This window comes from Neomonachus schauinslandi, chromosome 1 (genome assembly GCF_002201575.2).
Source record: "Neomonachus schauinslandi chromosome 1, ASM220157v2, whole genome shotgun sequence".
NCBI lineage: Eukaryota > Metazoa > Chordata > Mammalia > Carnivora > Phocidae > Neomonachus > Neomonachus schauinslandi.
In genome coordinates, this window is record NC_058403.1 from 105,811,779 (window position 1) to 105,829,382 (window position 17,604).

Sequence of the window (17,604 nt, forward strand, 5' to 3'; positions counted from 1 at the left end):
CTGCCTTTGGCTCAGGTCGTGATCCTGGGGTCCTAGGGTTGCGTCCCGCATTGGGCTCCCTGCTCATCAGGGAGTCTGCTTCTCCCTCTGCTTCTGTCCCTCCCCCCCAGCTCTTGCTCATTTTCTCTCTCTCTCCCTCAAATAAATAAAGTCTTTAAAAAATATGAATAATCAATACGCTTTGGTAGAAAGTAGGTACTATTGATCACACTGAAATTATTTCCAATTCTTGCAGAAAGGTGTTATTAAAAATACAGATGTCTTTGGGGTGCCTGGGTGGCAGTCAGTTGAGCATCTGACTCTTTGATTTCAGCTCAGGTCATGATCTCTGTCCTGGGATCGAGACCTGCATCAGGCTCTGCGCTCAGTGGGGAGTCTGCTTGAGGATTCTCTCTCCCTCTCCCTCTGCCCCAGCCCCCGCTTGTGCATGTGCACACACACACTCTCTCTCAAATAAATATTTAAAAAAATATAAAGATGTCTTTAAAGTTGCATGTATGTATATGTATTTTATACATACACACATATATATACGTACATACATACATATGTAAATGCATAGAAAAAGAACTGGAATGATACACACCAAACAAAAGAGGTCATTCCAAGAGAGGGGCATGGAATGAAGGAAGAAGGGTCTTTAAATTTTTAAGGATTTTTGATGAATTTTAGTGTTGACTTTAAAAAAAAATAGTGAACATATATAACTACATTATATATATAACTAAAAATGCTTTTTTAAAGGAGAGCTCTTTGTAGTATTCAGTATTGGGTGGGAGGGGATATTGTCTCCAATAATCAGCTGTTTGCTGTCATCTTTTACTTTTGGATCCATAGGTGATTTTAACTTAGATTTGTGGGACTCATTCTTTTTAAAGATTTTATTTATTTGACAGAGAGAGAGAGGGAGCACACACAACCAGGGGGAGAAGCAGAGGGAGAGGGAGAAGCAGGTTCTTTGCCTAGCAGGGAGCCCGACATGGGGCTCGATCCCAGGACCCTGGGATTGTGACCTGAGCCAAAAGCAGACGCTTAACTGACTGAGCCACCCAGGTGCCCCATCTTTAGCCTGAGGAAGTAGGAGTGACAGCCAGACTTCGCTAGGTAGGAATGAGGCAAGGAGAAGTGGGAGTTGAGGCACAAAGCCAGAAAAAAGGTAGGATAGGTTGGAGTCAGGTAAGATTGTTGCTGGAGAGGGTTAAGAAGGAGCCTTTGAGCCAAGGAGAAGCTCTGGCGAAAGCTTTGGGAGCTTTCACCAATTATTCCATTGATGAATAGACAAAGCTCTGATTATTTTTTTCACCAAGTGTCTGACTTCATCCTGGAGTATCTTTACAAAACTCTAGATTGTCCTAATAGGACAGATAACAAATCGTTTCCCACCTGTGGGTTTTCCCTCTTGCCAGCCCCGCTTGGTGTTGCCTGGCCTTACTCTGTGACAAGAAAAGAAGCTGGAATTCTGAAAAGTTGCTTTAGCCAAATCCTGTGAACAATGGGGGCCTTGTTCAGGGTTTTGCACATCAGCTTTTAGAGGAGTTTAATTCATCAGCTCAGATCTCTGCTTTTGAAGCCCTTGCTCTGGTTAGCATTGTGTTTCTCTATGGAGGGACAAGCCTGATGGAGGGGTAGGCACTGCTTCTTATTCACCCAGCTGGAGACCTGTGCCCAGTTCTACTTACACCAATAAGTGCAGTGTGGGCTGATCCAGGCCTTAATGGTCCTGAATGGACCACCAGTGAATCCAAAAGAGGGAGACAAGCTTTGTTACTGTGTTTGGCTTATCCATGGCTACATGGACACTGTTAAAATTTCTAAGATTTCTGTGGATTGATTGCATAGTCTACCAGAGGGGTACTGGGCCAAAATTCAGGAACTGGGAATGATGGCCACCTCCCCTCCTGTAGATGAAATTTCCTGAGAAGTTATCGGCTTTGGCTGGTTTGGGTCCTGACCACTTATTCTTTGATGGTAGATTTATTCCGCCTTTAGAAAGCAATAACTGAGTCCCGAAAGGTGCTGTTTGAAAAAGCTACTGTTTGGGTGCATTAAATGATATTCCACCCTCTGGGAAGACTTGTGGGAAATTTCTTAGGACTTAGGGGATTCCAGTTCCATGTATGGAGAAGTTGTATGCCGCCTGTGTTGCCTCATGAAGCTGGGTAACCGAGGCATTATGTTACCAGGGCGAGCGTGTGGCTGCCATTTTCTTCATTTTTGTCTCATTCTGTTTCCCTCGACAGAGCAATTTGGTTTTGATGCTGTGCCAGAAATCTTCTGACAATGAGCTACTGGAACTTGGAGAAAAGAAACTGTGTGCAGTACCGCAGGCATTTTCTGGTGGACAACAGTGTGTTTCATGGTGAGCTGCCTTTTGTATTTGTGGGGCTGGAGCTTTTATTTTGTTTCTGACAGCACTTTTATTCTAGCACTTTGGATGCAAATATGGTGTCATCGTCGGGTTGATCCAAGAGCTTGAGTTCACTTGTTTATGGATAATTTGCCTGAGAAGCCCCACTGGTCTCATCCCCTATAGGTGTAAGCAATGTGCCCACCCCAATAACCATAATGGTGTTACCACTTTCTTCCTTATAAATCAGTTTAGATCAGTGCCTTTCCTTTTTTATGCTGTCAACTCCAATAATATCCCTTTCTGATGTCTGAAATTTTGGGGGGCTCGACCCATAGTAAGTGTTCAGTTAATATACGTGGGTCATCAGTCAGTGCTTGTTACCAGCATGCTGTGTGTCTACTATCAGGTCACATATAAAAACAGAACAGAGCCATTCACAGCACTTACCTATCATACTCAGGGTGGATTACTGCAGCCCCAAATCAGAGAGGAATCAATACTTCTAATTTTTCCTGGCAAACTAAGATGAATTGCCTTTACCCTGCTGGGGTGTGTGTTTTGTGATATAAAGTCAGGGATAAGCTCTGTCAATCCTGCTATCAGGATACCCTTGAATGAAATTTGTTTAAGAGTCAAAGATTTACATGTGGCCCGTATTTCTGGAGTAATCTCCACCAAAAGCCGGGGGAATTGTAGAGGGTAGACAGAGAAATTTCCCAGGGATCAGAGTGCCATTTAACAATCCTATAATCTAAGCTGCCTTCGATTTTCCAAGCTTAGTGTTTCTTCCACAATTTGGTGACAGACTTATGCTTTATTACTGCTTTAAATTAAGTTTAAGATAAACTCAGCCTTACTTTATTAAAGTACTTCAGAGGTTATAATTTTTTTTTTTCCCCCACATTCATTATGCTACCCCACTACAGGACTTTTCTATGTAAGGCGTACTTACAGGTCAAGAAAGGGAAGCAGAAATGAAATGACTAGACCAAGTTGACCTAGTTAATTAATAGCAAGGTCAAAACTAAAATTTCTGCCTCTACCTTTCCAGACTGGCTCTCTGGCATAACAGTGGTGAATGTAGGTGAATGTCTCCTTAGCAAAAGAGACAGGGGAGTTGTGACCTTACCTTGTGACCCTGAGTTCTGCTTTATTTTTCTGTGAACCTTAGCTAAGGGTTCTGATCATTGCTTCATCTCTCTCTCATACGCAGCATTTGCTTTGGGGTATTTTCTGTTAGAATTTTTTATTTGTTATAAAAGAATAAATATGATAAGTGAAGAAACACAGGAGTTAGAAAAACTAGCTGTATTTTTTCAAGTTTTGTTTTGTGCCTGTTTGGACAAAGTTCAGATTTAAATGCCTTCATATAGTATTTTAGAATGCCTTTGTCCAGAGATCTCAAAGGCTTTAATGATTTAAAAACAACTTTCTATGTATTTTTATAGTTGTATTACACTTAGTATATTACTATATTATGCCGATGGCTTGATGAACATTTGTATTGCTTTCTTTCGACACCTTTGCAATTGTTATTATTCATTCTGTTTCACAAAGAGGAAGCTGAGGCTCAGGGAGGTGGTGAAATGGTGATCTAAATTTCAAACTCTGATCTTTCTAACTCTAAAATGCCATCATTTCTTTTATTCTAGGCTGCTATCTCCATTTCAAGAGAGAAATTAGCGCTCAGAGCCTTAAGTTCCATCCAGTAGTATTTGCTCTGCTATTAACTAGCCTTTGCTATGATCTGGAGCAAATGATATAATCCTTCAAGAGCTCCATTCTCTCCTTGTGAAATGAGCATACTGTTCTTGATGATTTCGAGGTTGTCTCTGGTTCTAATACCTGAGATGCTATTGAAGTACTTCTGAGAATTAAAATGATGGGATTTTGTGAGCTACCTTTTCGCTGAACACGAGATACACAAGGGGGCAGTAGAATACTTAAAATATGAATTGGTTGCTTACATGTTAGCACTACCCTTTTGGGAACGAATTAGAGATACCAGATTTTCCCAAGATTAAAAGGATTAAAGCCAATTAGAATTATGATTTTATTCATTTATAATAAAGCAATAGCTTTAAGTATTTCTGATAGTGTAAAATATCATTTTGGACTTCTTTGCCTAAGGATATGTAATTCGGGAAAGAATGATGCCTCTACTCTTCCTCTTTATTTACCTCTGCAAAAATGAACGTCTGTTAAGATAGGAACTTACTTATCTTAAATGGAGAGCTGTGAGAAGTCTTGGTATATTTTAAGCCAAGGGAGCTCTAGTGATAATATCTTTGTAGAGGATTTCAGAATGTGCCTGAGAGAAGAAAGAGGGCAGGACCTGTTGAGTCAGAAATGTGGGATATCTTTTGGAAGGGGCTTCTGGAATATGGGATGTGCATTTGGATGCTTTTTGCCTACTCTCTTGGCTTCTCCCTGTCTATGTTGATAACTCTTCTCCTATAACCAAATCAATCAAAACAAAAAGAGAAATCTCTTCTATTGCAAACAGAAAAAAAACCACTTCTGCAAGATAATAGACTTTTAGACTATGAAGACTTCACTGTGCAAATTGTGCTGGTCAGACTCTTTACATACAGATTTAAGCAGTAGTCCGAGGAGAAAAGAGCTACATGAAAATAGATTATATAGGCTACAGTGATCAATAAAAGTAAAAATTACTTTTTTTAAAAGTAAAAAAGTAACATTTGTAACAAAAAGTAACAAAAAAGTAAAAAGTAACAGTTGTATACTGTTTCGCAGTTCATAAAACATATTCATTCATACCCTCATTTTCTGAGTATGGAGGTGGTATGTTTCATTACCCACAATCCCACAACCCAAAGAGAAACACTGTTAATAGTCTGTTTCTGTCTAGTGTTTTATCTTCTCTTTCGTCTTTGCAACAATCCTAATGGTAGGATTGGAATAGCGGGAAAAGTTAGGAAATGATCTATATTGGCTGACAAAATGACCTGGTTGAATTGACATAATTCTGTGTTCAGTGATGTGAGGAACCCGGATAGGGATTATGAAAAGCTGTTTCTTATTTCCCACTCATCTGTCCTTTGCCCAGATTTTTAGGGAATGTGTTGATCCAAAGGGATTGTGTACCTACTGAAGAAGCCAATCGCTGAGGTTTTTCTGTACTTGGCTTTTATTCACCTGCTATGTTTGAAATGGGGGGGAAAAAAAAACTTGGGCAAAGATGATTTGTGTTGTATGAATCTTGTTTTTTTTTTTTTAATATTTTATTTTTAAGCAATCTCTATACCCAATGTGGAGCTCAAACTCATAACCCTGAGACTGAGAGTTACATGCTCTACTAACAGAGCCAGGCAGGTGCCTCTGAATCTTATTTTAATAGATTGTACTTGCATGAGTTATTCTTATTTGAAAATTACCTACACTGTCTCCTGTTTCTCTTGGTTGTAGTGCATTGTGGCGTTTTTTTCTGACCTGGGACAGATTCTTAAACCAATAAACAGTGTATTTGCAATTAATATATACATTTTTTGTGTGCACCTAAGTTTTCCCACACATTTGAGTTCCTTAATAGAATAAATTTAGAGGTGACTTAATTTTTGTTTTCATGCACTGTTAATTATAATTGTGATGTTGGAAAGAATTATTAGTTCCATAAGTTATTATGGTATCATCCCAACTTATATTGAAATTTATTTCTGCTGCTATCATGTTATATTGAATGTTTCTGAATGACCATCACAAATCTAGAGTAGAAAGGTTTTGAACTGAATTATGAGTCTCTCTTGCTACCTAGGGATAAAGTGAAGGATAGATCTCTTATTAAGTGTGTAATATGTCTTTTCAAAAAGTGCCTTATATGTACTTTTACTTTGCCTCAAGCAACCCTCTAATGCAACGGATTCATTTAGTTAATTAATTTAATGAATTACTTTCATCTGACCTCCCTTTCTTGGCCAAAGGCCTACTCAGTGATGTGAATTTAGAAACTTGACTACCGTTTGTAAAAGAAAGTAGGCTCGGATGGGATCCTGGAGGCTAGTTCTGTTCCTAGTTTCACTACTAACTTGTGTTGCCTTTGTCACCTTTGGGGATCCTCAGTTTCCTTCTTTCTAAAATGAGGGTTTCGCCAGCTTCCAAAGTTCCCAGTAGCAGTAACGCTTGAGATCTTTGTGTAATCACACATGAGGATGGGTATGTAGTGAATGAGAGTGTAGGATGGAAAGGCGGGCAAATGGGGATCAGGAGGAGGTAAGATTGTAAACTTTGTAGTTAGCTTTGCACTGGCAGAACCTTACATTTCTCTTTAGGGAGAGGGTGTGTGTGTCTGTGTGCGCGTGTGCGCATGTGCGCACAAGCACGCACACGCCCATAAGCGCTCATGAGTTCTCCTGACCATCCAGAGACCCGTAATTAGGACTGATAAGCAAGCTTTCGGGACAAAGGTCTTTATATTCAAAAAAGAAGAATGGACAAGTTCACTCCCCCTACACTGGAATTCCATCTTTACTGGAAAAAGAAGGAAGAATGCCAGATCCTGCCTGGTATATATGAAAGGACAATGAAATTACGCAGAAGTGAATTATGGTTCTCATTAAAGAGGCTGTTTTATTAACATGTTATGATTTCAGCAGCAGCTTTAAGGGTTTGGGGGCATTACTAGATTTTATATTAGTGTTATTACTGAGCTTAGCTTTTCCATCCAATGATTGTATAAACATCTTCTAGGTCCAGAAAATACTAGTACACATAGAATTACTATTAATGCGGTGACAGTCAAAATTTTGCAAGCTTCATTAAGATGAAAAGTATTACCTCTTGGGAGCGCCTGACTGGCTCAGTTGGTAGAGCATGCAACGCTTGATCTTGGTGTCATGAGTTCAGGCCCCACATTGGGCATAGAGATTACTTAAAAAAAAGTATTATCTCTTGGAGAGTAACACTGCATGCAAAAAATGTCAAGCATGAGTTGAGAGAGAGGGTGGGAAAAAAAAGTAGACCATAAGGGAGAAAATGTATTGAGTCATTTAAATTTTATAAATTGTAATAGAAGTAATTCTGGAAGCAGCCTCACCCAGTAAATTCCTCTTTAGCCCTCTTCTCAAGTCTCCCCTCCCCCATCCCTCACCCCCAAAGGATGGCCACCAAGGCAGAAAGCATCTAGTGAGGTATTCTTTCGGGTCTATGATGTTCTGGTGCACCTTGCAAATATGCCAGTGTCAGTGAAGGCCTGGGCAGAAGCAGGTGTGGCCTGACCCAGGTGTGGCAACTTGCAGGGGCTGCCCTCCAGCTGGGTTGCTTTGGGTGACCTCTCCCTCTAGGATCAAGTTGCCATGTCAGCAAAATGCTGTGACTTAGGACAAATGACTTAAACACTTCTTTCTAAGTGCTTGTGTTTAAAAACTTTTTATTTTCTTTTTAACCTTCTCTCCTCATCCCACTTTTTTTTTTTAAAGTACATGTTTTAGCATCTTAATTTCTTCTTCTTCTTTTTTTTTTTTTTAGATTTTATTTACTTATTTGACAGAGAGAGACACAGTGAGAGAGGGAACAGAAGTGGGAGAGTGAGAGAGGGAGAAGCAGGCTTCCTATTGAGCAGGGAGCCCGATGCGGGGCTCGATCCCAGGACCCCGGGATCATGACCTGAGCCGAAGGCAGACGCTTAACGACTGAGCCACCCAGGCGCCCCTCTCCTCATCCCACTTTTAAACAGAGGATAATTGGAGAATTTGCTGTGAATTAACTGACCAAATTGATTTATGCACTTCCCTCTTCCCATTGTATGAGACAAATTACAGCCAGCCTTACAAAAGTGGCTACTTATGTACTAGTTATAACACAAAGGAAATAACCTTTAATATGAGCTGGTATGAAACAAAATGATTCTATAGCTTTTCGGGAACATGTGCTGTTCTTTCATTTCCTGCGCTTAGAGAAAAATTCTCAAGGAAAGCCTCAATGAAATGCTATTTACTTTATGTTTTGAAATTTGAGGTTCATTTCTTTTTTGTCCTTCTCTATGATGGGCATTCCATCTGTGGCGGGTTTATGGCGTATTCTCAACTGAGTGTAGCATAAGCAAGAAATTGTTTAATTTTTCTCTAACAAATGATTTTAAAAGTACTCTTTGCAACATCTTGGGTGGATTCTATAACTTTCTGGCTACTTTTTGGTTATTGAGGGTCTAATCTAATTTAAGACATTCATCTCAAACGCCTTTATGTCCCATCTCCTTCCTGACCCCTAGCACAGGCCTGAGCTGCCTGTTGGGGGTTGAGGGTGGAGGCTCAGGGGGCTCTGCTGTACATCTTCCCCTTGAGGAGGAATTCAGGCCTGGCTCCTCAGATTTTGGTACAAGGAAGAGAGATGGGGAAGCCAAGTTCTAGATGCCACAGCTGGGCACCTGGTTTGTATGTCAATGGTGGTGAGGTGACCCAGACTCCCTCTGGGTCCATCCTCTGTGAATGTGTAATTGGCCCCTCACCAAGGGACTCTGATTCAGAGAGGATCGGCTGTCTCCCTCCAGCCCCACCCAATGTCCCTTCCTAATTCCCTCTGGCTGAGGCGTGGTTCCCGTGCCCTGAGGACACTTGGGCAACTGTCTGGTCTCCGCCCTTCTCTTATCTCCATGTTTGTTCACAAGGAGTTTGCAGACTGCTGTGGGCTGTGGAGGACGAGGTGTGGTGTGAAGATCTTCTTTCCAGATCTACTGACTGTAGTCTCTTTTGTTTCTTCTCATGCTATTATAGGGGTGACTCCCAGAAGCCTAAAGAAATCTCTGAATCATTCTTTGGTAGCTCTTACCCTGCTTGTCTCTGGGGGTGAGGGGTAGTTCCTCTGATTTCGGTCCTCAAGAGGGCCATCCTGACACTCCAGGCTCGAGGCTGTACACACAATAGGGGATCAGGGAATGTGACTTTGAATGGATGGACTGCTATCCCCCTAACCCCTGATAGTTCTCCTTGGACCCCTCCAGAGCCACTCCATTCTGGTTCTTGTCCACTAAGATTTTGAATTAGGGTGACTTAATTTCTCCAAAGATTCTGGTGTTCTTCATTGTGCTTGCTTTGTGCAAGGTTATGTAGCTGGATTGATCGGAACCAAGCAATCATCGAGACTCATATATGTAAGTCCATGCCGAGATGTCTTAGCCTCTTTTCTCCATTCGGGAATCTAACGATGGGGAGATTTTGCTGGGTAATTGAATCCACTGTGATCTTGTTTCTTGTCATGCTTTCTATGTTGAGGCCACTCACATTCTGTAATGACAGAGGGGATGAAAAGATCTGGGTAGAGTGCAAAATGGTACAGAAGGTCTGGATAGTTGGGAAGCCCAGATGGACGAGAAGTAACAACGTTCAGTCTTTGAAGCTTTATGTAGCTTTAGTTGTTAGAAGCAATGAGCCTGTTGCCTTTAAGTGAGATCCGTGGCAGGCCCTTCCTGTTGGACTCAAGTTCCTTCTCTTAAACCGTGGCTGTTGGGAATCCAGCCAAGCAGAAAGGCCCTTGATTGTTTTATTCCTTTATGCTTGGGAATACCAATTTTCTGATTACTAAATTAGAAAGAAGAAATAACATGTCTAATAAACAGTCACTGTTTCCTTCAGATTTGCAGACTTCTCAGGTTTTAAATGCTCATGAGAATTATTTCCCCATAGCCCAGTGTTACAAATTTAAGCCTTTGTTCTTTAAGCTGCATTTCCATAATTATAATTAATTTTCCCCTGCTCTCTCATTTTCCCAATTGTCTTTTCCTACTCTGTGCCTAATATATGCACAGAGATTGATGGGAGGATGAAATGTCTTTCCATGAGTAGATTCAGGGTTCTTTCAGGGCAATGTAATTATTTAATTTAGTTGCACAAAAGATCCAGGTTTTTTTTCTTGGACCACAGTAATCATTATTAGTGGTTGCATTTGTAGTCACAAAACCTTCCTCTTTCACATTTATCAAAACAGAGGTTAAAAAAATGCAGTTTGGGGCGCTGGGTGGCTCAGATGGTTAAGCGTCTGCCTTCGGCTCAGGTCATGATCCCAGGGTCCTGGGATCGAGTCTCGCGTCGGGCTTCCTGCTCCTTGGGAGCCTGCTTCTCCCTCTGCCTCTCTCTCTCTCTCTCTCTGTCTCTTATGAATAAATAAATAAAATCTTTAAAAAAAAATGCAGTTTGTCCCTTCATACTGTGTAAATGAAAAGTCATCCCAATGGACCTGTGATACTTTATATTTTCTTAGGACTCATTTCTCTCAGCAAGTATGTCTGAGGTTATTACGAGTGCAAACTCTTGGTGTCAAAGGGATGTTCAGATTTCATATTTAAGGCTCGTGGCCTAGTGTGAAGTGGTTTCACCCTCCCACAGCTTCAGCTCCTGTCCACACGCTGGTAACTCCCAACAGCGCCCCCTGGCTTAGAGGGCCCCTTGGTGTTCCATACCCCGATGTCCACCCTCTCACTGGATACCACTGATGTGGTGAGGACCAGGTCCTCAGACTCAACACACCTGAAGCAGAACTCCCTCCCTGGTGCCCCTCAGCCTCGCCAGCCTCAGCTTGTTCTTCCCCTCCCTCATTAGGCCCTAGCTATGCTGACCTTTGCATTCCTTGCTTCCAAAACTTCTTCTTCCCTTGTCCTGCTTTCACCTTGTCCTTCAGACCCCAGAGTAAAGGTCCTTTCTGCAGAGAAGCCTCTTCTCACTTCCTTGCCTACGTCAGGCCCCTGTTTTCGGCTCTCCTGTCACCCTACACTGCTGCCTCACTGCCTCATCACTGTTGTAATAAAAGAGTTTCATGAAAACCAGTTTAATTTCTGTCCCCCCATTCCCGCTAAGTTCCAGGAGAATAGAGACTTTTCTGACTTCTGTTTTCAGTACATAGTAGAGTGCATTGCATGCATTATAGTAGGTGCTCAGTAAAATACTGCTGAATGAATTCGCTCATTTAATAGGGGAGATAAGAACCATCTACCCTTTCAGTATTTTTGCACTCTAAGCTTGGCTTTTAATCTTTGTGCTGTGGAATGTATCCGTTCTTTGGCCGCAGACCCTCTTCTTTCCTTCACTCATGCTTTTGCCTTGGAGAACAAAAGAATACCCATAAACCATCCCTTCCTGAGATTGAGAAGGAAAAGGCCACTTCTGCTGAGAATCCTAGTGTGCTTTAGAAAAGATGATTACAAATGTATAATGCCTTGAAATGGAAAAGGACAAACTCATTTCTTTAAAAGCATTTTAGACTTTTTGAATTCATTTAATACTACTTTCCAGAATTTCCACGTTGGTTATATGTGTGTTGAGTTTATATGGAGGTTTCACTCATTAAAATAACACTATCAGTAAAACCTGCCTAATTGCGGTATTTTGCATACGATTAAAATTCTCTGCTGCCTGTGTCTGAAAAATCTTCAGTCCACAGAAGTGAGTGTTGTCTGTGAACTAATTCTTACCCCAGAAGAGCATAGAATAGACCTGCACCAAAACAAAAGCACCAGTTTTCTCCGTAAAAGAGGAGGATAGGAGGCCTGGGGTACGTGAGAAAAATAATCAAACAGCATTGGGCTTCTTTAAAACTTAAGGAAATGCACTTTTATTTCAGATTTACAAACAAGAAAAATGGTCAGCATCTAGGCGTTTCATCTAAGAATCCCAAGCAATAGAAGAGTACACACTCCTGACTTCCAGGTAGCAAAGTCACTCAGAAATAACACCTACCTGGGTAAGATAAATGTAGAATTTGAGAAAACATTTTTTGTCCAATTTCATTTTGCCCATTTCTGATCCTGGTCAGAATATGTGACATATTACAGTGTTCTTAGGATTTTTCGTATTTAAATATAAAAGATGGCGACTTAAGCCCAATTAAAAGGGAGAACAGTGAACACATTTATTATCTAGTGCCTATTTTTATTCCTTGCCAACTTGCAATTGAACATCGATGGATATTCACAAATGACCATTCTTTGAAATTACACCAGTGTCAGAATTTCAAGGTATTGTGCTTTTAAGCTGGCAGGAGCTTATCTCTGGCTGTGGAGACTTGTATTAATTAACTCTTTTTTTTTTTTTAAATATTTTATTTATTTATTTGACAGAGAGAGACACAGTGAGAGAGGGAACACAAGCAGGGGGAGTGGGAGAGGGAGAAGCAGGCTTCCCGCTGAGCAGGGAGCCCGATGTGGGGCTCGATCCCAGGACCCTGGGACCATCATGACCCGAGCCGAAGGCAGACGCTTAACGACTGAGCCACCCAGGCGTCCCTGTATTAATTAACTCTTAAAGCCAGTGGTTCTCCCAGCCTCGGCTGCACATTGTAATCACCTGAGGATCTAAAACTGTTGTCCGCGCCCTCCGAGATTCTGATCTAATTGTCTGGGGTGTGGCCAGGGTGTGGGAGAAGTTTTAGAACTCCCTGGGCGATACCAGTGGGCAGCCAGTTAGATTCTGGTGGGTTGAAAACCCCAGACTTAAGGTGACAAATACATATTGTCTCAACAGAGCCACAGAATTCATGAGTTTGATAATGGTTATTTTCTATGATAGCCTATACTGTACTAAATCTTAAAAGTATGGGAAGAGGGGCATCTAATAAGAAGAGTCTGGATACAGGGCGCCTGGGTGGCTCAGTTGGTTAAGCGGCTGCCTTCGGCTCAGGTCATGATCCTGGAGTCCCGGGATCGAGTCCTGCATCGGGCTCCCTGCTCAGCAGGGAGTCTGCTTCTCCCTCTGACCCTCCCCCCTCTCATGCTCTATCTCATTCTCTCTCTCAAATAAATAAATAAAATCTTTAAAAAAAAAAAAAGAGGAGTCTGGATACAAATAGTGTGAGTAGACCAGAGAAACAGGGAAAACAATTGATAATCTCAGTATGTGTTTCATTTTATTTTATTTGTTTATTTTAAGCAAGCTCTCTGCCCAACGTGGGGCTTGAACTCACAACCCTGAGATCAAGAGTCGTACGCATGCTCTACCGGCTGAGCCAGCCAGGCGCCCCTCAGCATGTGTTTTATGCCTGCACTTTCTTAAAATGATTTAACAACCAAAGATTAAGTAGCAATTCTCAACTCTGTTTATACATTAGAATCTTCTGGGGTGCTTAAAGAATACTGATGGTTGGGCTCTACTCCAGTCCAGTAAAATAATCTCTTGGGTGTGGGACCCAGATGTCTTCCTCATTCATTCATTCCGTATATCTACATTTTTATCTGTATACATATATCTATACCTCTATAGCTCTATATGTTTATCTTTAAGTGGTTTTGATGCACTGGGAGGGGTGAGAATCGGTGAGCTAAGGTTGCTGATTGACTAAAACATCGATCAGTAAACTACATCAGGTATTAGTTTATATGAAAACCTTGATTTTTATGCAGATTGGGGGGCAAGTGATATGCTCACCTTCATATCAGTATTTTCTTTCCTAACAGGTTTCCTATTTGTTTATTTATTTATTTTTAAAGATTTTATTTATTCATTTGAGAGAGACAGAGACAGAGACAGAGAGAGCACAAGCAGGGGGAGAGGCAGAGGGAGAGGGAGAAGCAGACTCCCCGCTGAGCTAGGAGCCGGACGTGGGGCTTGATCCCAGGACTGAGCTCATGACCTGAGCCGAAGGCCGACGCTTAAGCATCTGAGCCACCCAGGCGCCCCTCATATTCTTTTTAATATCATGCATTCTTAGTGTCCTTAAAATGAGGTTTGTCTCATAGCCAATAGATCTCTTACATGAAACAAAGATAAACCTTTGAGCATTAACTGATCTCATAATGTTATCCACGGCCTCCTGGTGGTGAACAGAAATACTTCGGGAAGGCAACAAAGAACATAAAAATGGTGTTTTGTTTTGATTAATCCATGATGAGGACTACACAGTTCACAGCAGGATAATTTAAGAATTGATACAGAAATAAACATGAAACACAGGAATTGGGGGAAGAGTACCATCATTTGGAGTACATCAGAGGTAACCCTGAGTGTCATTAAAATGGTTTGTAGGTCTACCTTGGCGAAAGGGGAACCTAGAGACTTAAGAGAATCGCACACATTTTATTGTAGAAGGCAAACTTTGTCAGACATCTGTTCTACCCCCATCACTCTGCATGTGAGAAAACTAATGCTCAGGACCCCTTTGTTATTTCTAAAAGTTTCAGAGTTAGAAAGGAGAAATCTTGTCTTAGATTACTCTTATGTTGTGTGATACCTCCTTCTTTGCACATGGGGTTGTATGGGGGACACAGGAATTTGGGGCTGATGTTAAGATAACCCAGTTTAGACCTAGTCAGGAAGAATCAGTGGGATTCTATATTGGCATATTCTTGGGGCACCATCAGCAAATTTTAGGCTTGATCCTGAATCAAAGTCGCCACTAGGATTGGCAATGTGGTTGCTTTACCAGCTTACCTCTCTTGAGTCTTTCAACAAGACAGTTTCACGGTCAATAATTCGCCACAAAACACATTGTTAGATGATGGTGTTCAAACCCAGGTTTGTCAGCCTCTGAAATCCGGGTTTTCTCTATTGTGATACAATGATGTGTTATACAAACTTGTTTCTTTTAAAGCAACTCAGGGTGTGGGTTTGAGTGTTTTAGGAGAGCTTCAAGACCCCTTAGAGGCCACTAAAGGACTCCACAGAGGCACCGATGTGAGTTGCCTTCAGCCTGAGAAGGGCTATTAGGGTACTGCGTGTGGGGGCTGGGAACTGGTATGAACTGGAGCGGTCCTTGGGAGCATGTGGAAATGCAGACTCTTGAGTCGCACGGGGTACTTACTGAATTGGAATCTGCATTTGAACAAGATTCCCAGGTGGTTTGTAGACACTCTGAAGTGTAAGCACCACTTCTCTGAGAGATCCACGGGCTTCGGTGTGAGCACTTGAGCATGACGGATTGGTTCCTACCTCCAAGGAACAGGTAGGACAGGGAGGCAGTTAGGGGGAAGAGAAGAACTGTTTCCCACCAAACAACACATTTAGAGGGTAGAAACTTGTGTGTGAGGGGGATAGCTAAAGACAGAGACCCCAGATGCTATCCCAGTGCTCAGATTTCCAAGTGGGAGACATGAGGGCTATAAATGCCCAGGTAATTTGCTTTGTAGAATGGACTTAAAAATGTGAACCTCCTTTGTCTAAAACCTAGGAAGGTACAGCTAAGGACATAAACAGTACCCTGGTCTGCAATGATGCATGACGCATTAGAACTAGAAAGGACTTGGGAAGCCATCTGATTGAAGGATTCCAAACCGAACCCGTAACTGGGCTTTAGGACATTAGTGAAATCACTGAACATTATTCAGAACACTCTTATGTATATACGTATACATTTGTGCCTCCTTCTATGAACACAGTCCTTAGTTTTTACCACATTTCAAAGTAATCTGATGTAAACCTCTGCCTAAAACCGGTCTCCTTTCATAGATAAGAAGGTGACTGGGGTGCATACTCTTACCAATCACCTATTGGCAGAGTTAATTCTAAATGCCAACCTTTTACCATTCCACCTCAGCCAGCCTTTATGATCTGAGCTAAGTATTCTGAAATGCTAAGTGGTTTTTCTGTGGGATAAATCTTGTAAATCTCTGCATTTTCTGATTCTTGGAAATGGTCAGATCTTTATAGCATTGGAATATTGTGACATAAAAGGAATTTTACCTGAAAGCATTTCAAAGCCTCTGTGTATTGGCCAGGTGAGTATGAAGATATTCATTGCAGAACTGCTACAGGGCAGAATGTTCTGGGCATTGGCCCTGTTTGGCCCATCGCTGAGGGCAGCAGGGTTCCATGACACAGGGCTCTCCCCAACTGGTGGCCTCCAACTGACTTTTGTGTGTGTCTTCATAGCTAATAAATGATTATGAAGTCTCTGTGGGGAGCCAGGTGCTGAACTTTACAAACAGAGTAATATAATCCATGTAGCATTTAGATCAAGTAATGATTTCACTATCTGGTAATTTACTATCTGGTGAAGTGTTGATTCCGTGAATCCAAAGGACATTTAGAACATTTTTCATTTCTAAGGATAAAGCTTTTAAGGCTGCTGCTCTGTAACAACCACAGATGAATGGCCTTTAGTTGTGGAAGTTAACTTGTTAAGGTGGGCCCTCTTTGCATCTACCAGAAAATAACGGAGTATCCAGATCTTTGTTGAATTATGTCCGCGTCAGGAGGATGGTTTTTGAAGGACAAATATTTAGTATCTCAACTTGCAGCCTGTGTTTGATTCCAACTTTCATACATGGATGCTCCTATTATAGCTCCTGAAAATCCATCTGGGAAATAATATTCTCATAAGCCTCTTATTCTGAATCTTTAATTATATTTTTGATCCCCTATCCCTTACCATTTGTCCTAAATTATATAAATCAGTGCAGATGTTTAATATCTGGCAACTATAGGTACCATGATACTAGTAATATAACATTTTTTCTTGGATACATAACCAGTTCTGCATAAAGTATAGTACTAACTTATTTCTAAATTAGGTTAATTTATGCAAAGTGATAAAATGTTACTGGTTTCTTATTTTATCATCTTTAGTATTCATGAAGGAGCAGTTCTTTCCTCTTTTCTCCAAGGTCTTTAACAAAATTAGCCTTTGTAACCGTTTTTGTGCTAGTTGACTGTGAATGAGGAGAACTAATGAAGCAGAAAATTAAAATACTTTTGATGTTTTCATTTTAATACTAATCATTAATCTACACTTCATAGTTACTTTCTCACTGATAAATTTATGGCTTTAAAAAGTATTTCTATGTTGTGTAACTTTTTTTTTTTTTTTTAGCTACAGAGCTTTATTAGATTTTTAAATTCTTACTATTTGTATACCTGGTCAAGGAACAAGAATTTTGGCAGCCAAAAATCAACTTGATTATCGGCAGAAGGCTTATTTGTGTATGCTCCCAAGCATTTCACTGCCCATGTGTACGTTTTTTAAAAAAAGTTAAACATAGGCCATCTTGAATATATTTTCACCTTTAGGAGAGTATGCATTTTTCTAGGAGTACTTTAGAGAGTGGTTATACTGTAATATTCATGCTATTTTGGAACTAAAAGCCCTGGAATTGTTGTATAGAATTTTCAGGGCTGGAAAAGACTTCAGGGACCTCAAGGAAATTATTTAACACAGCCAGTTTGTGAGATCCTTCTAGAATGAAAGCTCTAGAGAACAGGGAACATGACTCTAGGGCCCGGCATATAAGAGATGTCCAATAAGTGAGTGAATTAGTAACCTCCTACATTCTGTCAGTGAGGATCCTAAGGCCTGGGAAGGTGAAATGGTGGGCCTTAGGT

At 41.1% G+C, this 17,604-nt stretch overlaps 1 protein-coding gene across 2 annotated transcripts in view; it reads left to right on the top strand.

The window, feature by feature from the left end:
* The first annotated feature begins 2,280 nt into the window (after positions 1 to 2,280).
* Positions 2,281 to 17,604, top strand: part of PLCH1 (phospholipase C eta 1) — a 173,562-nt gene continuing 158,238 nt past the window's right edge. For both annotated transcript variants that reach the window (XM_021702587.1, XM_021702588.1), the window contains exon 1: positions 2,281 to 2,359. In XM_021702587.1, coding sequence (XP_021558262.1) covers positions 2,281 to 2,359 — 79 coding nt within the window. The remainder of the gene's footprint in view (positions 2,360 to 17,604) is intronic.